Raw genomic sequence first — 27,663 nt, 5'->3', positions numbered from 1 at the left:
ATTTTTCTCAGTTATTAGCATGTCCCTTCTCTCTCAAAGACTAGAGTCTTTTCTCCATTTTAAAAAAGCCATCTGGTTTATTTTTAAAACTTCTTTTTTCCATATATCTCATATAAAGTCAACTTTACCCTATATTAGCAATCCATGTTTACAATAATCCTGATCACAGTATCACACTGCTGGTTTTCGATACAGATGGAGGGAAAACTTCATATATGTCAAAAAAGGAAGCAAATAACTAGGATTTAACTAGACTATATAATCCATTCTAACAAAATAAATTGGCAAAGCCATTTCTGAGGCGCACACAAAAAGAAAAACTTACAAATAATTTAAATAAATATTTTTATTCTTAAGCACATTAAAATTTTAAAACAGCTGGGCATAGTGGCACTCACCTATAATCCCAGAGGTTCGGAATACTGAGGCAAGAGAATCATGAGTTCAAATCCAGCCTCAGCAACTCAGCCAGGCCCTAAGCAACTCAGTGAGACTCTACCTCTAATAAAATACAAAAAGAGGATGGGAATGTTGCTCAGTGGTTAAGTGTCTCTGGGTTCAATTCCCTTGTATCAAAAAAAAAATTTTTTTTTAATATACATTGACATCAACCATTTCACTATAGGGACTCTGTTCTACAAAATTAAAAGTGCCATATTATTGAAGCACTGATTATTGTGTAAAAAAAAATAAAGAAGTTGAAACAAATGAATGTTTATCAATAAAATGACTAGTTGCAAATTTCTGGTGAACTGGTATTAAAGAATATTATTCACCTATTTGTATATGACAACATGAGTTAAAAGAAAGATAGAAAGGAGTATTCAGCCAGTTGTTAATGGGGAGGGGAGAGTATGTTGGATGGAGAGAGAAGAAAAGGCAAAGGAAAAGAAGAAGAGCAGTCATGAAAAAACAGTATATAATATATGGGTAAGAATAAATGTGCCTAAGAGGATGACCACCATCACTTTCTAAAGGCAGGAGTACTGTGCAATGTTATTAACTGGGATTTTTTTCCCCTTAAAATATATGTTTTATTTGAAATCTTGTATACATTATCTTCCATGGTGATAAGTTTCTTAGGCTCTCAAAGTTAAAACCTTTTACAATTAGGAATTCCTGAACACAGGCATCCTCCCTTAAGCAGAATTCCTCAAACATAAAATATAGCTTAATGCTTGGTGGTCAAATAATAGATAAGAAAATAAAACAAAACCCAAACTTAGAAAATATCAATGGGACACTCATAAGTTTAACAGAAGTAATAAAATGTTGAAGGAAGTATCTGATACCAAGAATCAGTCCAGAACCACTAAGAACTAACTTGGCATTTTTATCATTTTAATTTTTTCAATTTGTTCTCATTTGAGTTATTATTTATATAATTTGAAAAACATCACTACAGTTATTTTATTGTGAGATATATATTATTTATATGATTTGAAAAACATCACTATAATTATTTTATTGTGAGAAAGAGAGAGAGAGAATGAGAGCACATCAATCAGGCCAAGGCTTCTAAGCTCATAACCCAGAACTCAAATACAACCACAGGATAAGCAGTGTGTTAGAAAATCTATTGCGAGACTATAACCATCCTCCTTGATAGACTATATGTTCTATCAAGTGCATTCCTTTTAAAGACAGTTCTTTGCTGATTTTAATTTTTAATCTTCCTTCAAGTCTCAGCTAATGCCATTTCTTCTTAATTGGTTCTTAACTTCTTTCCTAAATTTGATTGATTTCCTAGAAAGTCTTCAAAATGCCTGCCTAAAACTCCCTTAAATTCACACAGTTTTTGTATCTCCTTTTATTTTGATAGATGAAAAGCAATACCATGTAGCAAATGTGTAAGCTCCCACCATTTCAGTTGAATAACTCTCAGGGTTTATCAATTCCTTTTAAAATTCTACAGGAGATATCATGTTGGGAGAAGGAATAGTGTTAAAAATCTAAAGGGAGCACACTTGGACAATGTTACTGAAAAAATGCAATGGAGACTGGAAAGATACTTTGTAAGGTTGGGGTTCTCATGACTACTAAACTTTATGGTTAAACAAACTTGTGGGAAAGGCAAGATGATTTTTGCCAACCAAAAATTAAAGAAGAAAAAAAAGAATCTACCTACATAAACTTAAGAAAGCATGTTAATTATTTTGGTGTATAAAAGTTGTTAAGATGCTAGAATAATCAAAATATCCAAGTACTGATGTGAAAAATAAAGAATAATTTAACTCAGGTATGATTTCCAGGTCATTATCATTACCATATGTCTCCTTCATTACCTTTCTCCTATGGGAATTAATGTTGTGCAAGATTTGCTTCTACCAAAACAAAAGCATTTATAAAGTAATAATTAATTTTTAAAAACTCTTAATGAATCAATGATATGTTCAATTAGCCGTCACAGTTACTGATCGAGATAAGGAAACCAGTGCTGTACATGCAGCTAAAACAATTTATTTAGAGACAAATACTCTGTTATCCCGGATCAATGTAGAATTTCTGCTACTTCTTTAAAATCATGAAATAGCTGAAGATACATCCTGCAGCTCAAAGCATCCACTGACCTCTATTTCAGAATCAGTGTTCCATAGTTAAAGAATAAATTGGGGTTAAAAAAGCAGTTTTATTTTAATTTTAATTTTTTTAAAAAAAAAAGCAACTCAGAAGAGAGTATCAGGATTAATTTACAAGAAGAATAGCTTTGAGGTGACCCATGAAAAACGGGAGCCTTCACCTTTTGCCAAGGGCAGCAGGAACCTATGGACATGAATGATGAACTCTTAGCCATCTTCCAATTTCATTTATAAAGATCCAGACAGTAGAGAAAGAAGAAACCCATATCAGTAGAAGACAATAAATGCAGAATTTTGGATAACTCTTAAAATCTGTCCCATCAACTTCTTTCAGCTAGGTTTTGTTTTGTTTTTTCTCCTCTAAAAAGCTAACTGCAGGTGCACCCATATCCTTTGGAGACTAGAATCAAATGATCAAGTCAAAGCAAATCCTTTTGAAACTATCCCATATCTCATGGCTGATGCAGTTAAGGATCAATAAGTGACCATTCTGAAATTTTCCTGTATGTATGTAACATCTTAAATATGCCAACCTCGAAAACCAGATTGCCAAGCAAGTATTGAAACTGAGAATCATGTAAGTTTTGAGTTTTTATTTTTGAACTTTTAAAATTAAGGGCATGAAAGTATTAAGTACCACAATACAAGGAATTCATGTTAATCCCACTTTGTTCATTCATAAACTATAGAGATCTCACTGAAGAATACTATACCAGCAATTTCAAAGCAAGGCTCCGTGAAAGATTTAACATCTGAGGTCAGGATGAGGTTTTCTTATTAAGCTGCCATTTCCTTTACAAAGTGGACTATTTTGTACTTACTGCTACCCTTTGAACTCTTATAGTGAATAATTAAAACTAAACTACAAAGCATATTTTGTGAGGCTGATTACACTTTAGGTTGTAGGTTTCTGCTTAGTGGCTCATTTTAAACACTCACCAATCCCCAAAGGGATAACCCTGCCATTAGTTTGCATTGACATAACTGGCTGTCCCTTAAAAGCAAAGCAGACAGTTCCAACTCATAATAAATGGTCTTGTTGGTGACTCACCATATTGACAGTGGGGTCCGTGAAATCCCTGTGAACACTGGCAATTCTGGACTTCACCATCTGAGCATTTCCTACTGTTGAAATGAGTTCCCATAGCAGAGATAGCTAAAAGGAGGGTAACCAAGGAGGGTGGGAGAATGGAGTTGAGAGAAAGAAAGAAAATCATGAATATGGGCTCCATATTGTTAATATAACATATTCTAGACATTTCTCTTAGCCCCTTCAAAGCATGGATAAAGAGTGTTTTCATTACAAGTTAAGGCCTTACTGTCCAAAGCTTTAAAGAATTCCTTGTGTAGGAATATTCCCATCACCTGAAAGCTTGTAGAAATGCAGAATTCCAGGCTCCATCCCAGGTCCACTGAAGCAGATTCGTATTTCAACAAGACACCAGGTGATCCACATTCACATTCAAATTTGATAAGCACTAATCTAAAAAGTCTGCATGGATAAGACCATTGTGTGGTCAAAATGCATGGATAAGATGATTGTGTGGTCAAAACAATCTAAAAATCAAATGAATTACTGATTCTTAATCAGAGGCAAAGGACTGTGGTAGGTACCTTACCACCAACATAAAGAATTCATCTCAAAGTTGTTAATTTCCAAAAGTTCATAACATAGTGAAATAGTATTGTGGGCAGCTCTTTTCGCCGATCTTAAACCAGTCAGCTGCAGTGGCCTCATGCTTCATGTAAATAGACAGTGACCCTTACTGCACCACTCAACGCTAAGCCTCCTTAATATGGGAAGCCCTCGGCAACCTCACGCAGACATTTCAAGAGCAGAAAGCACACTAGGGAAGGAAGCAGGATGCCAACAAACTCCCTCAGGTACAGCAGAGCAGGAGAGATGAATTGTTGTGCTGTGGCGCTGCATTGATTGCAACACACGGAAGCATTTTAAGGGACTTCGCAATAACCATAAACACATAATGTAGGTAAAGGAGCCGCTAAACAGAACCATTTCTCCTGGCAAGAATGAACTACAGAATGCCACTAGTTCTGCTGCCCAAGTGCTGTCAAACATACCTGAAAGATTCTGAAACACCCGCACCAGAGGCTTGTAAGAGGACTGCATACCTCATCTTAAAAAGTAAACTGCCTCCAGAGTTCTGCAATTAATCATGACAAGCACAAGTGGAGAAATCCCATTTAGATTTAGTACAGTGATTTCCCTCTGGACTTCTGAATCAACTGTGGATTACAAATTTGATGATATGGGAAAGGGGCAAACAGAAAAGAGAAATGGAAGTCAAGGTAGAACCCGTTTGGCTTTAAATCAACTGTCTTTTAAATAAAGAGACAGAATATAAAGCAGCACTTCCATAGGTCCTGAGTCGTGACCTATCATTAGAAACGCTTAACAGAAAGGCTTTTTGTGCATTTTTGCACATGTCATGTGTGAATATTCAGTCCAAAGAGATGCTGTGATCTGTGGTGCTTCTAAAGATGCCGAAAACTTGACAGGCATAAGATGATTGAAGCCAAACACAGAGAAAAACCATTCCTTCTAATGACAGAGAGCTAGACAGGAAGAATTATAACTTACGGTGTAGGCAGCCGGGTTCATCATCCCATCGGCTCCAACCAGGGCAGCACCTATAGACTGTCTGCCACTCCCTGTGGTATACCTGCCTGTAGATGGTATAGTACCGAGTCCTAAGGAACACAAGAATCTGGATCAGGGGAATGTAATGCTTCCTTTTAAGGCAGAGTTTTCACACACACACACACAAAAAAAATCCCTCTCTCCAATTCAAATCCTATCATCTATACCAAGAGAGAAACATAGATGATAGATACAGAGATATATGTATATATGTTTATATATATATATATATATGTACATGTGCATATAACCTCAATATATTATACACACATACCTTTTTACATAGGCAACCAAAATAAATTGTAAGTATAGGTCAATAAAAATTGAGAAGGACACCATGTGCGGTAGTAAAAAAAAACACCCTGAGGATCATTCAAGCTATCAAGAATTAAATTCAGGGCTGGAGCTGGAGCTTAGGGGCTACATGTGCTTGCCTACCATGTGTAGGGTTTCAATCCACAGCACCACAGTAAAAAAGTAACAAGTAAAATAAAGGCATTCTGTCCATCTACAACTATAAAAATTGGGGGGTAGAAGAGAGAATTAAACCCAAAATTATAAAGAGAATCAAGAAACCCTGAAAGATTGTGGATACATGCTTTTCAATGTGGCATTGAAGATCTCCGGGTATTGGTTCCACTACAGCACACAATCTCAACCATGGTGCTGTCACGTGCAGGGTGGCGACAGTTAGTCTTTAGTTCAAGGGGAAATGAAAATGATCAACTAATTCAATGGTGTGTGGCCCCCAAAGGAGCATAGCACATAAATAGATATAAAATATACATGGGATGCTAAAGTCTCACAGGGAGGGGGCAATTGAGGGAAAGAAAAGCTTAAAAAGGCTCCTTAGGGAAGAGACCAGGAATAACACTGAAGTATTTGTGCTGACCTACCAATAGAGTATAATACTAATATCTCCAGTCTGATTTCCTTTCTGTCAGATCAATGTTATATTCATTATTTTTCCCCAAAGCACTATCATATTCTGTCCCCTTCAGACACCTTCCCCCCACATTCCAGCCTAAATCCCCTCACTGTTCAAGGTCAATTTTACATTTTACTTCTTCCAATTTCTCTTTCTCCCCTGGCAATGAATATGCTCTTTCTCTTCTCTCAAAAATAGGGCTTATTGGCCATACCATAGCATTTTTTTTTTACCACCTGGAAGTATAACCTAATATTTCAGAGTGTCTCTCTCTGATTAGAATATAAGTATAGGGTTGTATAGTAATGTACAAAGCCCCAAGCATCTTTCAATGCTGCCACCACTCTGAACCCAGAGTCATACACGGAATGTCTAAAACTACTAAGCTCTTGAGAATAAAATATAAAATCTGTTTTACTTATTTAGATTTCCTTTTCCCAATTCTGCATATCTATAAGGAATAGGTATTTCTTTCTTTGGCTCAGACTAATACCAACAATGATTAAACCTCATGTGAGCAGTAGAGAAAATCTAAATGAAAAACCATTTACAAAACAAGTACTCTGATGAATAAATCATATGCCCTGTAAGTATGGTTTCCATTCTAATTTATTTTAAAATAAATTTTTCTGCCACAGCATTATACTACCTAAAATATATTGGGTCCCTATCATGTACCAAGCATTGTGCCACATGTGCTAAATATATTTTCAGTTAATTCTCATAATACCCATGCATGGCATTGTTTTTCCAACTTTATAGACTAAGGCCAGAAAAATCTAGGAATTTTGTGTAAGACCACAGAGCAAGTAGAAGTCAGGGAAATTTTTCTGATCTAAATGTCAATTAAATATGCTTAGTTTGGACCAAAAATAAGAGTATTCACCTAAAGGTTGAACACTCATGTGCACACACACACACACACACACACACACACGTGCACAACACAGTATATGTAAATATCCCCAACCATAAACTGTTTAGTCTTATCATACTGTACATAGTTCTATATTGTAAGTGTTCTGATATTTCTCTACCATGGCAAACCCAGCTATTTATAAATGTCCCCAAATTTCCACTGGCAATAATAGTATCAATACTAAATTCTTCATTAACCTGAAACTACATTTTTTTTTAAAGGTTAAGTATCTTGAGTTCCGATTCAGTTGACTGATTTACATAAAATTCAATCCCTCAGCAACAGTTTGTATCAATATGTTCTTAGATGTTTTTAAAAACTATTTTAAAACTTTGAGAAAAAATAATATCTGCAGGAAGCCCTGGCTCCCAGAAAGCATTGTGGACACTGGCTTTTCTCTCCTCTTCCAGCCTGCCGAGTTAATCCTAATTCAAAGGCCATAATAAAGTTAAAGAAGCTCTAGGTTTCAAAGTGCTACAAGAGTACAAGGGCAGGTCAGAGGATGGTTCACAACTGTAGATCCCCTGGATCCAAGTCGTGCTAAATTTAGCACACCGACACAATATTCCTTGTTTCTGTCAGGCTTCTGATCTTTGGCTTTCAATGGTGTATCATGTCATGAGGTAAAATTAGTGGCATCTAGCCTAAAATACTTCACACATAAATGAAGCCCAAGTGAAGTGATCGTACATTCTGTCTCCGAAGAAAATACATTATTCTGAAAGTTCTTGGTGAGTGTACCTTATGCTCATTTACTTAAGCATGCAATTATTTCCCCAAATTTACTGGATGAAATATTTAGAAGCAGATGAGGCTTCTGGCTTTCATTAGTCATAATCACACGAAAAGAGGAGAAAGCACCCTCACCTTCTTTCATAACCCATGCACCAGGGTGGGCCGGTACAGCCTTGTTTCCAGAGCCTGGCGGTGTGTGTGAAGGCCCGAACACAGGGGTGCGCCAGTCCCACCACAGTCACCAGCTGTTCTTCACAAACATTGGGCCTTGAAGAAAGAACAGCAGTACTGTGTCAGAAATATATATGTTTTATATATGAAGCATGAATCATTTATTTTTCTATTTAACACAAAAAGTTCATGGCTTAAAAAATATATTAAGAGACAAATACAGGCAATCTAAAAAAGTTTAAGCAGGTCAATTAAATGTAAAATTAAAAAATCCAGTACCAGGGAAAAGAAAAAAAAAATCAGACTAGATTTTAAAGACCAGGAAAAATTTAAAAGGCAAATATACAAGTCATAACTTCCCACATGGGTAGAAAAAAATTGAGCCGCCAATTAAGTTCTGAGTTCTTTAGTAGCCAAAATTTTGAAAAAGAACAGTATGTTAGAAATTTCAATACCCATAAAGAAAAAGCAAGCCAATTCATTAAAAGAAGTTAAATTTTTTTCCTGGAAATTATTTCTGAACAATATTTTCCATCTGCACATTTAATTGGATTTCACATATAATGCTTGTTTAAACACAAATATTTTTCAACCAGCATCATAGTAATATCCCCTTATAAAAAGTTAATACCATCTTACAGGATTTTAGACCAGCCATCTTTAATTTTTAAATGAGTAGGGCTAGATTATACTGAAAGCCTGGAGTATCAGAATTATTATTTTAAAATAATCTCCTTTTGTAGTTTGAGGAATGCTTTTCTTAATGATGAATGATTTGCTAGTTCACATCATTTTGCATTGGAGAATACTGCTCATTATAACAGCAAGGTGGTCCAACCACTCCTGCTTCTTATGCATTCCAGTCATTTACAAGCCAAGCATTGATGCCACTGAGAATGTGAAAGATGATTTAGACTTTAACCTTCCTGCCTTCAGGAAGGTCACAGTCTGACTGAATCTCCCACACCTATAATTTGCTGAAGACCAATGAGCTCTGGGTCAGGAGCTCTAGTCAGCACCCCCCCAAAATACAAAACTGTGAACTTGTCCAGTGACACAATAATAATGCTGTTGAATGTCCAATGGTGCCTCCCAAACCACTTATCAGTTACATCATCAAGTGTGATTACAGCTTCTTTTGGTTATCACTTTTTTCCTGTGGCTCTAAATCTCACCATCTGATTTCACTTACAGCCCAATTCTCACTTCCAGATGTATTTCTAAAAGGCGATTGTTTGGACTGTTAAACACACTTAAATTGAATAAATTTCATGATGAACTTTATTTATGAGTTTGCATAGCACACTTTAATATTTTAGGTAAATATTGTAATAAAACCAGGAAGTGTAAAAACTGCACATAAACCAGGCATCCATAAAATCTTCAAGAATTGGGCAGCAAGCCTAAAGAAAATCTTAGCTTTTAAAAATTCCATATTAGACTTTTTTGTAAACTGCCATACATACACCTTTATGTGGCCTTACATGCTTTTTGTGACCCAACTATCCCTAATTAGAATGTGCTCACAGCACCTGTATTTTTTTCAACAGTTTGAAACCTTACACATCATCCCACCTTGAACTCCCCTTTGAATCTCTTTTTTATCTATCCACTCACTCATCCATCCATGCATTCAAAAAAATACTTATTGTGTAACTATATGTTTCAAAAGCATTGCCCCAAATAAGGACTTGGATATAAGTAGTTTTCTTAGGAGATACATAAAACACTGATCAGCAAGTGATAAAATGAGACACAGAAGAACAGCCAGCCAATAAAAGATGCATCATGGAGCCAAACATTGTGGACCATATCTCTCCAACAGGGTGAGGGACCCTGAGCATTTATACACTAATTCCTATTGGTGTTTGGTCCAGGGCTACTTCCTCCATGGAATTTCAGGCCCAAAGTGGTACAAGTGGTTTCTAGTTAGCATCTAGAAACCAAAGTGAATCCTCAAGCCAAGAAATGTATGCTGGCAGTTGAGAGCCTGGGAAGTGCACAGGGGTGAAGGAGAAGGTATCTGGGTGTGGCACTGCATTTTAGCTGTAAATATTACAAACAAAACAAAATCCACATTCTCTGCCTATTTATCAATAATCAGAAAAGAAAGTAAAAGGCACCCAAATGGATACAAAAATGTGACACATTAGGGTAAAAATATCTGGGAGCTGAGCTGGAATTGAGGGAAGCATATTAGAGCTCATTAATGAGGAGAGGCTGTGCTGAAGAGGTGAACAATGAAGAGCAGACAGCCAGGGAAAAAAGCCAGAGAATGCCATTTAGGCAGAAGGAGGAGAGTGAGCAGGGGTGCTGTAAGAAAAAATGCTTGTCTTCCTAAGACTCTGAAAGACCAAAATGGCTCAAATGATGGGGTGCTTGGTGAACTGGGCAGACCTTCCAGGCCAAAGACTTTGGATTTTATTCTCAGCACACAGGAATGCACACAGACTTCCAGAGCTCCGATTTTTGTATACATTTCTATAGCTGGGATGTGGAGCTGGGCTTGTGATACTCTGTCAGGCATTGGCTACAGCTTTTCTATAGCAAAGCTTTCCAAGACTTAGTTAGCCTCTGTCCTTCCCAACTCCAGGAAGATCTCCAGCCAGGGAGGCTACTCACCTTAGGTACCTGGACATTCCAAAAAAAAATCTGTCTAAATGAGCCCCATTAAATAGACCCTTGTCTTCTTTGATATAAAGAGAGCAACTAAGAACAGAGCAGGGAGGAAGAGCATGAGGAAAAGATTAACATTAAACAAAGACGAGTGGGGGGGAGAGAAAGGGAGAGAGAAGGGAAAGCATATGGAAATGGTAGGAGACCCTCAATGTTACACAAAATTACATAGAAGAGGATGTGAGGGGAAAGGGGGGGGAACAAGGGAGAGAATTGAACAACAGCAGATGAGGTAGAGAGGGAAGATGGGTGGGGAGGGGAGGGGGGATAGTAGGGGATAGGAAAGGTAGCAGAATACAACAGTCACTAATATGCCATTATGTAAAAATGTGAGTGTGTAACCGATGTGATTCTGCAATTTGTATTTGGGGTAAAAATGGGAGTTCATAACCTAATTGAGTCAAATGTATGAAAGATGATATATCATGAGCTTTGTAATGTTTTGAACAACCAATAAAAAAATATAAAAAAAAAGGGGTACATAAATTCTTACCTCTAGCTGTTCTGTGACCTGTTCCCTATAGAATACTTACACATGTGTGTGAAACAAACTTTTCTCCTATTAATTTGTATCAATTAATTCACACACCACTCAGATCTTGGTATCTATAGCAGAATGGTTTTTCCTTCCTCCAACACATAGAAAAACTGAGTATTAAATTAAATTATTATACATGACTGTCAAAGACTGTTATGTATGGTATTAATTCTTCAAAATCTATAAGTATAAAAATATCTACCATCAATTAGTACTTTGAAACAATCAAGTCCTTTTCTGTTTAAATGTATTTAAATGTTATGCATACATGTGTACTTAACACTATGCATTCTTTGGTAACAGAAACATGAACATATATGTTTGTAACCCCCCACCCACAAACACAGACCCCTACATTCAAGCTGGTATGGTTTTCTTGATGAGTCTCTCACACTTAATAAATGCTTTCCTCTGCTTTGTTTTGGATGTTTATTGAGATTCCCCATGAGTTATTTTGGGTACTACATGTGATTTTGATCGTTCTCTACATATTCTAGGCTATTTTGTTGAAGATAAACAAGGTCATGATTATTGGATATACTTAGTAAATGGTTCCTTTCATTACACAGTGTTTCTCCTAACTCATGATGACATGTTTTGCATTGCTTTGATTTATCTTAAATCTGTCTGTCTGATGTTAACATTTTTATTCTGGCTTTCATTTGATTAACATTTTCTTAGTTATATCTAGCTCTGTTACTTTAAGTATTGCATACATTATTTTATCAGTTTATAACTACATTTAAATTTTTAATTTGTTAATTTCTGTCTTTTAATAGGTAAAGTAAATATAGTTACACACATTTTCATTACAAGTGTAAATGGACTAGTGTCATCTCCCTCCATGGCTCCTGTTTACCAGCAGTGTGCATTAACTCTTTCCCTCTCTTTTATGCCTTTGGGATGAAAAATGTTTCCCATGTTCTGTTTTGCACAATTTCTTGGACATAGTTCTATATTATAATTCTAACATTTTAGTGGCTTCTTTTACATTTTATACCTATTATATGCCTTCTCTGTGATAGAATTGAACATTATTCCTTGTGATATAAGGAAGAATTTATCTGATCTTCATCCTAAATTCCTGATAAGGGGCTTCTAAAACTCTTGAAAATGCCTTGTGATAGGAGTATCTTTCTAATGCTAATGAAGTGACTTATGGGAAATGAGGTAGCTTCAGGATGAGGGCTGGTCACCAGAAAATCCAACCACAAGATCAGAGGGTAAAAACTTTTAGCTGCCTGGCCTCTGGGAAGGGGCCAGAAGAGGGTCTAGAATTTGGGTTAAATCACTGACCAACAATGCAACCCATCTGACTACCTGTGTAATGAAACCCCAATAAAAACCCTGGACACTGAAGCTTAGCATATAATAACAACTACAATGCCTGAGTGCTATGAGTCATTATAGCAAACTACCAGAATTATTGAACCTGAGGAGGTCATGCAAAACACTGTATTTGTAGCTGATAAGAAGTAGGGGCAGCCTGGGGACCTCCTGAGACTTCTCACTTGCAGTGAAGGCAGTTGTGTGGAGGGTCATATCCTTAACCCAAGGGGTCTGCGCTAATGCCAGATAAATGTCAGAATTGAATAACAGCACAGCCAGGTAGTGTCTGTCAGATTTGTTGAAACACAGTAGTCATTGTACATTTCTTCAAACAAGAAAAAAAATATAGCAACTTTTAACCACCAAATGACACACTAAAATGGAGATTTTTATTTGTTTTATTTATTTATTTATTCATTCATTCATTCATTCATTCATTCATTCATTTTATACTGGGGTTTGAACCCAGTATCAGTGGCACTTAACCATTGAGCTACATCCCCCAACCTTTTATTATTTTTATTTTGAGACAGGGTCTCACTAAGTTGCTTAGGGCTTCACTAAGTTGCTGAAGCTGGTTCTTGAACTTGCAATCTCCTTGCCTCAGCTTCCTAAAGTCACTGAGATCATAGGTGTGTGCCACTATACCCAGATTGAAAGGGAGACTTTAACAGTTAGTAATTGATTAAATCACCAAAATATCTTGCCAAGTCCCAAGCTCAGCTATCTTTCTTATAACGTACACATCTCATATTTAATATAGGTATGCTTGGCTTTATTCCTTACAGGATTTAACACTTAATAATTTGACATTTTTCATAATTCTGAGTTATTTTTATTTCTGCAGGAATTGGTGGTAGTCTGGTGATTTTGACAGCTGCCTTCCTTGAAATTAGTTTCTTTATTCCTTTTAGACCTAGTTTACTAGTTTGCAGGCTTATCTTGATTGAAAAGTTATTTTCTCTCTCCTCACCTATCAAGGGCAAAAGGATTTTTAGGAGACATTTTCTTACTGTCTTAGAACTGTGACCAGGGACAAGAGATAAAAGCAAAAGCACTAAATGTTCCCACATTCCAAAGAGTGACACTGAAAACTTGTAAGACACCTCACTATGTGAAGTTCTTAAAGACTGGAAAACTAGGCTCACTGTTAGTTATCAACACCTACTCTCCCTTTTCTTTTTTCCCCTTTCAATAAAAGACTGAGAAATGGGGGGGGGGGAGGAATAAAGTTGTTGACCTTGAGCCAGAAGAGAACCCAGCTTCTTTGCCCTGGCTGACCTTTGCTGATCTTTGTTTAGAGCCTTCAGCTCTAAACTGAAAAAGTGCAAAGTAATAGGCCCATTCTGGCAATTCTTTTGCAAGGGTTCCCTGGTGTTTGGAGTCTAAGTAAATGAGTGACAACTTTGGGTTTACAGATTTGTTAATTAAAGTTAGGAGACCTTGTTGATAAAAGAGCTAATAAAATAGGATTTACAGAGCTGTAGTAAGCTCTCACCCCATCTCAGTTCTCCCAGCCTTAGGAGGGTTCCTTTGGCTTCATGTACTAGACACAGAGATTAGTCTAGGAGAAGAAGCCTCCAGACTGCACAGGGCTGCTGCATCAAGGGATCACACATCCAACCAAAGAAGAGCTGAGCGTGTGGACCATTGGTGGCAGCCAAAGAAGCACCGTGCTGCCCACTCTGCCATGACCCTTAGAGGTAGACTGGGTTGTTTGTACACACTTCTTCCAAGAACACTGGGTATATATACCACCTAAAATGGAGGGCACCAACCTCAGACCACAGCCAAGTAACGTCAGGCACCATTTCCACCATTAGCAGAAAGTCTACATCCTTAACCTGTTTCCCTTGTCCCTCCTAACCCAGGAGTTCCTAGGGCCATTAGAAGAGCAATGGGAGAAGAAGGAGATGCCTTTTTCTCAGACCCAGACCACAAACAACTCTTGCCCTAGCCCTTGATCATTCCTTCAAGCTACAAGGGCTACACTTCTAGCTTATGATGTCAGAAAGGAGAAGCCAGGTTCTGAAATCTGAATTTTAACTCGAATCTTAAACTAAGTTAGAATAAGCTAATAACTCAAAGGGACTATCCAGCTTTGAAATTAGCTAGTGATATGTTGTAAAAATGGAGAAAAGGAACCAAGCAATGTAGTTTAATAATTAGAAAAACAATAATAAAAATAAATACAGTCCTGTGTCACATTCCAGCACACTGAAACTTCTTCCAAACCAGCAGCCCTGGCAGATTGGTATAGTTCCCTCCAACTGTCACCCTGGGTGTCCCAATCCAGAACGAGCTATCAGCTTCAGGAAAATCACTGTCCCAAACAGCAGTGGCAGGGAGGAGAGACAACAGGAAAAGACAGTTCCTCGTTTCATGTTGTGAGTTTGGCTTTGAGATACTATTGTTCTCTGGCACCTGGCCACTAAAATCAGAGCTACCTCTGCCTGTTTTCCAGACCCAGAGCTTAAGGAGCCTACTACACGGCTGCTTAGCATTTCTATACCTTTTCTAATTCCTCTAGAGATTTAATTTCAGGTTTTCACATAATACTGTTTCTACCACTATATGTTAAAAAATATTTTAAATAGCTTTGATAGATTTTAATAAGTGAAGCCTCAAAATATGAATTTATGATACCATTTTCACCTGAAGTCCTAAGTTACCTTTTTAAGTTCATAAATAGGATCATTTTATGCCTCTAAAATATTGGTGCTTCCAGCCTCATCCAATGTCTGCCTGGAAAGTTATTTAATGAGGTATTCACCCTGAATAAGTGAACGTGTGACTTTGCCTGAGCAAGGCACCAGTAATGAAGATAATATGAATCAGTTAAGACATAGAAAGCATTCAGAATAGAACCTGACACGTGAAATGTGCTTAGGAAATATTAGTTTTATAGTCTTTTTAGCTCATAAAGAAATTCGGAAGCTAAATTTCTCAAAGAAATATTATCTATAGAATCTTAACTTCAATCACTACTGATCTGTAGTACAGTAAAATAAATAAAAAGTAGATAGTGTGTCATTTTTTAAAAGAATCACAACTCAATATGACACTTCCTAATGAAAACACTAATTAAAATTAATACTGGCCACTGCTGCTGTCCGACCCTCTATCCCCTTAGGTGGGCATAAACTTGTACTGGCCAGTGTTAGGATAGAATTGAAGCACAGGTACCAACTTTCCTGTTCTCTAAGCTATTGGTATAATATTCTGGTATCAATAAAAGTACAATGACCTGAGGGGCATCTTAAGGTATAGAGAAATCAAAATGAGGGGTAAAAAATGAATCCACCCTCATGTTTTGAAAGTTTATTACCAAACGCCACTTCCCTCTTTGTTTTAATGTGCTAGATCCCTCCACAGCTGCAAATTAATTTTCTCTGCTCCCTAAATGAATTACACGTAACCGTTTCTAAAAATGACTACAGACATGAAAGTCATTTTCACTTAATAACTAACTATTAATCTCATATTTCTTGGTGTCACTTTAGTATGAAGTGCAAACGAAAATTATGCTAAATATTGCAAATTTATGGCAAATACCAGCCCTTGATTTATATTATTATAGATGGTTTATCACCAGAAGCAATCTAAACAAAACTCCATCAGATAGATGTTACAATTTGTATTTATTTCTCCCAGCACTAAATGGTTCTTCAATTTCAGAACCATCATTAATATCTTATAAATGCAAATCTTAATTTCTTATTTTAATCTACAATGATTTCTCTAAGTCTTCAGAAGATTAGCTTTTACATAAAATATTCAAATAACAATTATAAATGATACTTTGTTTTCCCTGGGCAATCTATTAGCGATGATGCATAAACTATTTAAAAGGAATTGGGTGGTCTATATTGATCTGGGATATAATGGGCTAATAATGTGCCTCTTTTTCTTTTAAATGATCACCTTGCAACTTCGAATCAAATCATTGAAAAAGAAATCTTTTAAATGTTTGCAAATATCTTTAAATGTTTTGCCTACCTCCACAATCATCCAATTTTATTATATTTCCTTTCAGAATCTCTGGGAAGACCAAAGAAGCCACTATATTGATCTTAATCAAGGGAAAACTGCAACTACTTAGACTTCTCTTATTTTTTATTGCCATCTTACTTATGACTTTTAACCTGACCATATATACTGAAGAGCAGAGGAGACAACTAATCCTGACCACCCAGGCTGAGCTCCAGGATCAGAGGCCACTGTGTCTCTTCTTGCTGGTCCTCTCTAATCTGACCTTCTAAAGCTTCACCAACATCTTTTTGACTCCAAGAACTTCATTAATGGAAATTCTCCCCTGGCTGTAAAAACTCCCAGCATGTCTCCTTGAAAAAATTAGAAGCTAGAACAACAATAGCTACAGAATTCCAAGCAGCCAACCCTGCATCTCATTTGCCAGATCTATCCAGCTGGCATCTCTTTGGCCTGAACGATTCTACACCATTTTGTCTTCACTGCTCATCTCCTGAGCCTATGACAGGAAGCCCCTTATGAATATATTATTGATTCTACAGAGAAAAACGCTGATTGATTTAGATTGTGTACTTTCTTTATCTAAAAAAGGTTCATAGTGCTAATGTATGTTCAACCTCAAGTCATACATAGTGACATCAAGTAATTCAAAAATAATGGAAAGCACACTGCTTTGAAGATACTGTGATGAAGAATTCATGAATTCATTCTACAAGATTCCCCTGAGCATCTACAAGGTATCAACAATTGTGTCAGGGGCCTATAATATAATCAGAAATGAATTGTCTTTGAAGTTAATGAAATAACACTTGTTACAGCCCTGAAAGAAGTTAAAAAATGTTTTCATATTAGTACATGTTTCTGTAAACTTTGAAATACAGGATATAATTTTATTCTTTGAACGGATGGCCTCATATTATATAAGCCTCATGTTCCATAAAATTACTTTTAACCTGACCATACATACTGAAGAGCAGAGGAGACAACTGATTAAAGCCAACTGAGATTGACTTTAATCAGGAGGCAAAAGACTCATATACTGAAAATTATAAAACACTAATGAGAAAAAATGAGGAAGAAATAAAAAGGTAATCCATAATCATTGATTTAGAAGAAACAGTACTCTTGAAATGCTCATAGTACTGAAGGCAGTGTATAGATTTAATGCAATCCCTACCAAAATCCCAATGACATTTTTCACAGGAACAGGGGAAAAAAATCTAAAATTCACATGGAACTGCAAACAACTCCAGATAGGTAAGGCAATCTGCAAGGAAAAGAACAGAGCTTGAGGCATCATCCTACCTGATTGCACCATATGCTACAAAGCTATAGCAAACAAAACAGCATGACACTGGCTTAAAAAGAGACATGCAAACCACTGGAACAGAATAAAGAGCCCAGAAATAAATCCAAGTATTTAAGAGTCAATTTTCTACAAAGACACTAAGCACACACTATGGTGAAAGAACAATCTCTTTTAATCAATGATGTTAGGACAACTGGATATCTACATGCAGAAGAATGAAGCTAGACCCTATCTCACATCACATATAAAAATCAGCTCCAAACAGATTAAAGAACTAAATGTATGGTTTAGAAAACACAGAGTAAAGAAAACATAAGAGTAAAGCTCCACATCACAGGCCTGGGAAATACATTTTTGGACAAGAAGCCAAAAGCACAGGCAATAAAAGCAAAACTAGGAAAATAAATTTATATCAAACTAAGAATCTTCTACACAACCAAGGAAACAATCAACAAAGTGACAAGATAATCTACATGGTGAGGGAGAAAAATTTAGATCTATATATCTGATAAGAGGTTAATATCCAATATAAGGACCTCAAACAACTTGACAGTAAGAACACAACCCAATTAAAAAATGAGCAAACGATCTGAATATAGACAGTTTCCCAAAAAAATACACTCAAATGGCCAACAAGTACATGAAAAAATCCTCAATACCACGAATCATCAGAGAAATGCAAATTACAACCATAATGAGATATCATCTCACATCTATTAGAATGACTATTATCAGAATGATGAAAGATAAGTGTTAAAGAGGATGTGGAGAAAAGGGAGCCCTTGTGCACTATTGCTTGGAATATAAATTAGTACAGACCTATGGAAAAAAGTGTGGGCATTTCTCAAAAAAAAATTAAAAAACAAAACTACTATATCATCCAGTAATCCCACTTCTGAGTATATATCCAAATGAAATGAAATCACTATGCTAAAGACCTCTGCCCTTCTGTGTTCGTTACAGCATTATTCACAATAGCTAAGACAGAAAATCAACCTGAGTGGACTAATGAATAAAGAAAATGTGAGACACACACATAAACACACAAAATAGAACACTATCCAGCCTAAAAAAGAAAAGAGAGAAAATCTTGTCATTTGCAACAATCGATGAGACCTGGAGGACATTATGTTGATTGAAATAAGCTAAGCACAGAATGACAAGTGTTATATGATCTCACTTACAAATGGAATCTAAAAAGTTGAACTCAGAGCCAGTCATGATGGTACACGCCTATAATCCCAGTGACTTAGGAAACTAAAGCAGGAGGATGATCACAAGTTCAAAGCCGGCCTCAGCAACTTAGGAAGCCCTAAGCAACTCAACAAGACCCTATCTCTAAATGAAATATATATATATAAAAAAAAGGGCTGGGGCTGTGGTTCAGTGGTTGAGCACACCTGGGTTCAATCCCCTGTATAAACTCAAAAGTAGAGACTAAAATAACCAGAGGTTGGGTAAGTAGAGAAGATATTGGGATATTGGTCCAAGGAAACAAAATTTCAGTTAGAAAGAATTTGTTCAAGAGATTATTGTACACCACAGTGACTATAGTTAATAACAGTGAAGAGCATTCTTGAAAATTATCAAGATGATAACTCTTCACATCACAAAAAGTACCAAAAGGATGTAAGATAATGCATATTTTAATCAGCTGTTCAGTCTTTCCACAATGTGTGTGTATTTCCAAAGGACATGTTGTACCTAGTAAACATGCAAATTTTATTTATCAATTAAAATGATTTTTATATGAAAAAATTAAATCCTGAGATTTATCCCTGATATCTGAGGATAGGTTGTATCTATTCTACAGACACAGTATAATAACATTTATTAATTACTAACTGGAAGACACAATTGGCAATATGGGAATCTCTAACATAAAGCTTTACTTGAAACAGTCATGCTATATTAAAGTCACTTCTGCCTGTCACATTTGGGTCAGAGAATCTTCCTTCCAGGAAGGTGAATGCCTTCTGTTAAATATTTCTTGTGCAGGTTAAAAGAATTTAGCCTTCTTTCATCAAATATAATTGCCCTTACTCTTCAACATCATTTTTCTCACCAAAATTAAATTAAGGACTATAGGAAGGTACTAAAATAATACATTGCTTGTACTGGGGACAAGGGTGGAAGCAAATAGAGAAGACTGATAATTGTCTTCAATTACCATGTAATATCACCTTTCCAAGGCCAAAGTGTCTGAGATAAAGCTAAGGTAAGTTTCAGGAAAAGGCTTTATAATAGATGTGTTTTTTCCACTGAAAAAATATTTGAATAAGTTATTGGTAAATCTATTGTCTCCTCTAAAAACACTTAAAAAGAAGATTTTTAATCTTCCACAGAAACTTAGGTATTCAGAATGAGAATTCATTCCTCAGCATATTTTTTTTCAAATTTACTTTTTAAGACAGTAATAACTAGTTCTTACACAGGGAATCTCCTAAATCTCTGGTTAGCAAAGTGTCATCCCTGGACCGGCAGCATCAGCATCATCTCAGAACTTTTTAAACATGCCAATGCTTGGTTCCACTTTTGTCTCTAGTGGCAGACTCACTGTTATACAATTTTCAATCATGAAATGTGTATTTATTCCAACTGAGGTGTGTCCAGAGACAGTCTTGAGTCATAGCTCCAAATCAAGAATGATACTTCAACTGTGATAAGCACCTGATCATCTGGGAGGCTTGTCAAATATTTCAATACCAATGCCCTTCTTCTATTGAAGTCAGAAAACCGTTGCTCAGTGAGTTCCTCCCATTTCCGAGCCTCAAGAGCTGGTGCTACAATCCTGAAACCTGATCTTAAGACCATTTAGAGGAATAATAAAACTGGAAACTTCTAAGTTGACTTCCTGGTTTACTGGATTATAAATTAAATTGAATGTTGAATTAAGAAAAAAATGGGATATCAAAAGGACTATTCCAACAAAAACCCTTGGTAACAATGGAGGGGAAAATAGTCATGTACCATGTATTTGCTCAGATTTTTTTTCTTTTTTATTGATTTTATTTTTTAAATACATGACAGCACAATGCATTACAATTCTTATTAAGCATATAGAGAACAATTTTTCATATCTCTGTATATAAAATATGTTCACACCAATTCATGTCTTCACACATGTACTTTGGATAATGATGTCCAACATTATCCATCATACATTGCTGGTGGAACTGCAAATGGGTACAGCCAATATAGAAAGCTGTGTGGAGATTCCTTGGAAAACTGGGAATGGAACCACCTTTTGACCCAGCTATCCCTCTCCTCAGTCTATACCCAAAGGACTTAAAAACAGCATACTACAGAGACACCGTCACATCAATATTTATAGCAGCATAATTCACAATAGCTGAACCGTGGAACCAACGTAGATACCCTTCAGTAGAGGAATGGATAAAAATAATGTAGCTCATTTTTTAACACACAATTGACAGCATGGGATGCTCTGCATGATAAAAGTTATTTGTAAAATTCAGCTTTTGATTAAAGGTTATATTACGTAGGCAAACATAATATGTGACTATCCAATAATCGTTCACTAGGAACTACTCATTTCAACCCCCATGATTGGACAAACAACATGAACCTACCACAACTTCTAAGACTTATATTCATCTCTATAAAGCTACAGTATTCTTCACAGTATAAAGCACACTCTGGTTGATGCTTAATAAGTATATATTGAATAAAGGAGTATTTTTTAGTCAATCATCCAACATAAAAGGACATGGGTTTCCAGGACCTCATGAGTCTAGGGACATTGCATGGCATCCTTGGTTAGTTTAGATAATAAGGTCTTCCCTCAAATAATGTTCCAAGGTTCCCCTGAACTCAGGAAAGTTCTTGAACTCCAAATAAATAGTCAATAAGGGTACCAAGGGATGATTGCAAAAAGGAGCCTTTAATCCTCCTCCCTACAATTTCTACCACAGCCTCCAGAAATAGTCCAGATAATTACATATAAGCAGACCAAAACAGTTCAAGGAAACACATCTTGTCTCCCTTTCCAAACATATTGTTCTAACCCTTCATATACAGATACTCTGGGTCAGACATAGATACATGCAGGCACCTTAATACCCAGAGAGTTTCAGTAAGAAAGAAAGATTATTGAAAGTCAAAGTCCTCCATCTACACATATTCTTGGCACTTCTCCTCTCCTCTTGCCTGTTTGTGATCCATCACCTTTGGGTCATATCAGGTCCTAACCCATTGTTCTATTTGCGCACAAATCTCAGGACACGTACCAGTTTGCTCCAATTGCTTCCTACTTCTGACCCCATCCACTCAGCCATTCAAGAACCTTTGTACCAACCAGCTGTGGTGACCTCTTTCAGACTGAGCACCTGCTTCCACCGTCCCCCTCCCAGGCGCAGTGTAGCTCCCCCTAGCCAGCCTCAAGCTTCCATACTTGGGGACAATGGGGCAGGAGAGGTCCCTTATCACGGAGTGTTCAACCAGACTCATAGATGCCTTTTCTCTGAGGCCACTTTAGGAATGTGAGAGGAAATAGTGAATGTTCACTGTCACACTAGAAAATACATAACTAAATCCAAACAGTATGATCCCAAGCAAACATGTAATACCTACATTATGAATAAGCACAAATAAGACAAGAAGAATTTGGAACCAAATGCTAACAAGCTTTTTTTCCAGCCTATTAGAACTGCAAGTCTTTTATTGTTTGTTTTTAAACTTCCTTTATTTATTTTACAGATTTTCTATGGTGAGAGTACATCCTTATTTAATTGAGAAAATTATCATTTTAAAAAAAATGCACAGAGAGGCTGACTTGATTTTGGTCTTCAATTAAGTAAGTAAGAGTCAGAATGGTCATGATGATTTTTTATCTGCTGTAAAAAGATTAAAAACAAGAAGTGGAAAGAAGTTCATATTATAGAATTTGTTTTGAGGATCAAACCCAGGGCCTCATGAATGTTATGCAAGAGTTCTACCATTGAGCTACATCCTAAGCCCTATAGAATATCTTTTAATAAATAACGGTCTTAGATGCTTAATAGCATATGTGGTTTGCCATAAATGCATATGTATTTTTTATACATTTAAACTGATTTTTCCATTTATTTATATATTTATTTATTTGGTTTTCCTCCACATTTTCACTGGTAAATAATTATGGGATTTGTGGTTATATAGTCATACATGTAAACAATGTAACAATTTAATTTGGTCATTATCACTCCCCAGCACTTTCCCCCTAACTTCCCCTTCTTTCATGCCCTGTCCCTTTTCCTCTATTCTACTGATTTCCCTTCAATTTTCATGAGATTCCCCTGGCCACACTTTTCTGTTCCTTTCCCTCTCTAGTCTCCACATCTCAGAGTAAATTTAACCCTTATCCTTCTGAGTTTGAATTATTTTGCTTAACATAATGCTCTCAAGTTCCATCCATTTTCATGCAAACAACATAATTTTATTTTTATTTATGACTGAATTAAAATCCATTGTGTGTGTGTGTGTGTGTGTGTGTGTGTGTGTATATATATATATATATATCACATTTTCTTTATTCATTCATATGTTCATGGACACCTATGCTGGTTCCAAAGTTTGACTATTGTGTTTTGCTACTATGAATGTAAGTATGCATGTATCACTATAGTATGACTTTAGTTCTTTAAGATAAATACTAAGGAGTGGTATATCTGGGTTATATGGTGGTTCCATGCCTAGTCTTGAGGAACCTCCACACTGATTTCTATAGTTGTTTTACTAATTTACAATTCTGTCAACAAACATATACTGACTTTTAATGACTTTCACTGTCATCTTTCCTTCGATAAGTTGAGAGTTAATAATAACTGACCCAATCTCTGTATTATTGACATGTTGGCAGAAATAGGCTACTGAAAATAATATTTCTTACAATGTGCAACCTTCTGTCTTTTCAATTTCTTATTTTTATAAATATTAATTTTACAAAAAATGGGTTTCAACATTCTCATACACGCATATAATATACTTTGATCGTATCTGTCCTCCGTGTTACTCCCTCACGTCCCCTCCAGCCTTCTCTTTGTGACCTTCTCCTTCCCTCATAGACCTCCTTCTATTTTCCTGTCATCTTTTTTACTGTCATCTTTTTTTTAATTTCTAGATGCTATTGATGAGAAAAAAACATGTCATACTTGCTTTTCTAAAAGTATTTTCCAATTCCATCCATTTTCATATGAATAACATAACTCTATTCTTCTTTATGATTGAATAATATTCCATTGTGTATATATACCACATTTTCTTTACCTGTTCATCCACTGATAAGCAATATAGATTGATTTCATGACTTGGCTATCATGAACAGTGCTTCAGTAAACATGAATATGCAGGTATCTCTATTGTATGCTAACTTCAATTCCTTCAAGTATATACCCAGGAGGGATATAGCTGAATCATATGGTAATCTATTTTTAGTTTTTTTAGAATCCTGCATACTGATTTCCAAAGTGGTTGTACTAGTTTACATTCCAACAGTGCACAACAGTTCATATGAAACAACAAAGACCCCAAATAGCCAAATAATCCTGAGCAAAAAGAACAATGCTGGAGTCAACACAACACCTGAGTTTAAAATATTCTATAGAACCAGTAATCCCAGCACCTAGGGAGGCTGAGACAGAAGAATCACAAGTTCAAAACAATGGTGAAGCACTGAGCAACTTAGTGAGACCCGGTCTCCAAATAAAAATACAAAATAGGGCTGGCAATGTGGCCCAGTGGTCAAGTGCTCTGAGTTCAATCCCTGGTACCCACTCCACCCCCAAAAATATACTATAGAACAACCAAAACAAAAGTAGCATAGTACTGGCACTAGAAAAGAAACATGGACCAATGGAACAGAAGGCAGGATCCAGCATAAACCCACACCTCTACAGTCATGCTTCTGAACAAAGAATCGCTTCAAACAAAGGATAATCTCTCCAACAAACGGTGTCAGGAAAACTGGATATCCATGAGTAGAAGACTAAAACTAGATCCTCATCTCCTGTCTTGGACAAAAGTTAACTCTAAATGGATCGGAGATCTTAAAGTAGGACCTGAAAATTTAAAACTACTAAAGCAAAACACTGGAAAAGCATTTCAAGATGCTGGAACAGGCAATAATTTCCTGACTAGGACTCCAATAGCTCAGGAAATAGCAAGAACTGGCAAATGGAATTACATCAAATTAAAGAACTTCTGCACAGCAGAGGAAACAATCAACAGAGTGAAAAGACGACATCAAAAATGGGAGAAAAATCTCTGCCAGCTATATATAAAGAACTCAAAAAAATTAACAAAGGAACAAGGAATCCAAATCCAATCAATAAATGGGAAAATGAGCTGAACAGACACTTCTCAAAAGAAGTACAAATGGCTAATAATTATGTGAAAAAATGTTCACCATCTTTAGCCATCAGGGAAATGCAAATCAAAATTACACTGAGATTCCATCTCATCCAAGTCAGAATTGCTATCATCAAGAAAAGGAAAAATAACAAATGCTGGCAAGGATGCCATGGAGGAAAAAGTCTTTTCCTTTTTTTTGTGAAGTCCCCTGCCCTGTGGATTTTTCTCCTTCCTGGTCTCCATCACAAAGGGCTCATGTAGAAGGAAGAGCTGCATGCTTATAAAATGCCTAGTGTGCTCCAGCAGTGTGTTAGGTATTTTAGATACAGGATTATGTATTAAAGTATTTAGAGGAATCCAGATACGAGGTTTAATGCCTCTTACAGGGAACTTCCCTAACAGCTGGCTTCGCTACATTTCCTTCTTCTATTCTTTAATGTCAAAATACTTTTTAGTTTCTTTTTACCAAGTGTAGCTGATTCAATGTCTTAGCTGTACTAGCAGAAAAAAAAAGAAATAAATAAATTAAATAAGAAAGGGAAGAAGGGAGGAGTCAGAAAGACAGGAAGGGAAACATCTGTGATGCCTTATTTGGTGTGTACACACAAAACATATATATGTATACACACATACATGGGCATTGACATACCAATTAAATGCATGTATTAGATGAATATATAATATAATTGAATATATTATATATTCATATATAATATGAATATATTAATATTAATATTAATTAATATTAATTAATGCATGTATTAGATGAATGTATTAATATATTAATATATTAATAAATATATTCTATTTATTTGTTTAACAAGGGTTAGAGAATGAAAAGTGACTCCATTCAAAGACCAATTGCTACTTGCAAATGAGGATTTCTGGACACTCTTCTTTTATAGAGTAACTGCTAAGCTGAAAAAAAAAATACTGGTATTGTCATCTTATTCCTTATGAAACCTTCTAAATTTCTCACCCACAGGGACCACCTACTTTTCTATATCCTGTTTCACTTAAGGCCCTCTTTCTATCACTTAGCCATCAAGTATGTACTATTCCTGGCTTTTCTTCCTCTTTAGTATTTTCATGTGTTTTAATGTTATCCCTCCTACAATAATAACAGTCATTAAGGACAGGGTCACATCAGTATCTTCTATCATGCATAACCCGTGGGCACCTACCTAGGTTCTGAATGAACTGCTCTTACAATCCTTTCCCTTTCTCTAAAGCCCTATAGCACAGTGTTTTCTCCCATTGTTGTCACATATGTAATGCTGGGCTTGGGGTGTCAGTAGTTCACTGTAAGAGCAGAGCCAAGCCAGGCACACAGACTTGGGAGGCTAAGATCAGAGGATCAAAAGTTCAAGGCTAGCCTCAGAAACTTAGCAAGATCCTCATCAACTTAGTGAGACTCTGTCTCAAAAAATTTTTTTAAAAAAATTATAAACTGGGGACTGGGGCCGTAGCTCAGTGGTAAAGTGCCTCTGGATCCAATCAGATATATACACATACAAAATTTTAAAATGGGCAAAGACAATGCCTCATCTATCTCTGCAGCCTCTTTAGGGATTTGTAATGGAACTGGTACATCATAGGTACTAACATCTGTGCATTACTTTAAAATTATTAAAAATGGAATTCTGGCATATCATTAAGTCATCTAAGTGTAAGCATGGTTTTGTAAGAACCAAGGGGAGGTCAGGAGAATGATCATCCCTTTACATGGATATTTTTAACATTAATATAGATTTTAAAAAGTCCCCATAGCTTGATGGAAAAGTACAAATGCTGGAGTCCCACAATACCAGTTAAGGGACAGCTGCTACCACTCTCCACTTGGATGTTTTTGTTTTCAGATGTTTACTTTAGCAGCAAAAGTCTTTTCTTGATCTTCAAATTTGCAATTATCCAAGCAACACATGAACTGAAGATTTAAACAATATGAAAAATAACTGAACAAAACCTGAATATCCTTCTAAACAATATAAGAAATTACTAAAGAAAACTTTCTGCTTTGTACTTCTCTCTGCTCAGCCACCTCAAAATAACCACTACTTGCCACCTGCTGTGCTCAGGTGGCAAGTAGTGGTTATTTCTATCTGCATTTACATATGTGTGCATAGAGTGATCCCCATTCATCCAAGTGGGATGAAGTCCAAGATCCCCAGTGGCTTTCTGAAACCACAGGTAATACCAAATGCTACACTATTTTTTTCTGGACATACAGACCTATGATTAAAGTTTAATTTATAAATTAGGCACAGCAAGAAATTAACAGCAAATACTCTTAACAAAATAGAACAATTATAGCAATACATTTTAATAAAAGTGATATAAATGTGAATGTGATCTCTTTCTCTTTCCTTCTCTCTCAAAATATCTTTTTGTACTGTACTCAACCCCTTCCTTCTTGTGGATGAGAGATGATAAAATACGTATGAATGACATAGGCTTTTTGACACAGTGTTTAGACT

The 27,663-nt window shown here is 36.1% G+C and overlaps 1 protein-coding gene across 7 annotated transcripts in view; it reads right to left on the bottom strand.

Annotated features, from left to right (window-relative positions):
• The window catches only part of LOC101973364 (EGF-like and EMI domain-containing protein 1), a 616,632-nt gene that overhangs the window by 548,914 nt on the left and 40,055 nt on the right, over positions 1-27,663 (bottom strand). For 5 of the 7 annotated variants that reach the window (XM_040270043.2, XM_040270041.2, XM_040270039.2 and 2 more), the window contains exons 2-4: positions 7,956-8,090; positions 5,182-5,291; positions 3,631-3,735 (exon numbers count right to left, since the gene is read on the bottom strand). In XM_040270043.2, coding sequence (XP_040125977.2) covers positions 3,631-3,735; positions 5,182-5,291; positions 7,956-8,090 — 350 coding nt within the window. Of the gene's footprint in view, positions 1-3,630; positions 3,736-5,181; positions 5,292-7,955; positions 8,091-27,663 lie in introns of those variants that run through there. The other 2 variants (XM_040270045.2, XM_040270046.2) reach the window with 1 other exon arrangement.

This window comes from Ictidomys tridecemlineatus, chromosome 3 (assembly GCF_052094955.1).
Source record: "Ictidomys tridecemlineatus isolate mIctTri1 chromosome 3, mIctTri1.hap1, whole genome shotgun sequence".
NCBI lineage: Eukaryota > Metazoa > Chordata > Mammalia > Rodentia > Sciuridae > Ictidomys > Ictidomys tridecemlineatus.
This window is presented reverse-complemented; position numbering and strand designations above follow the sequence as displayed.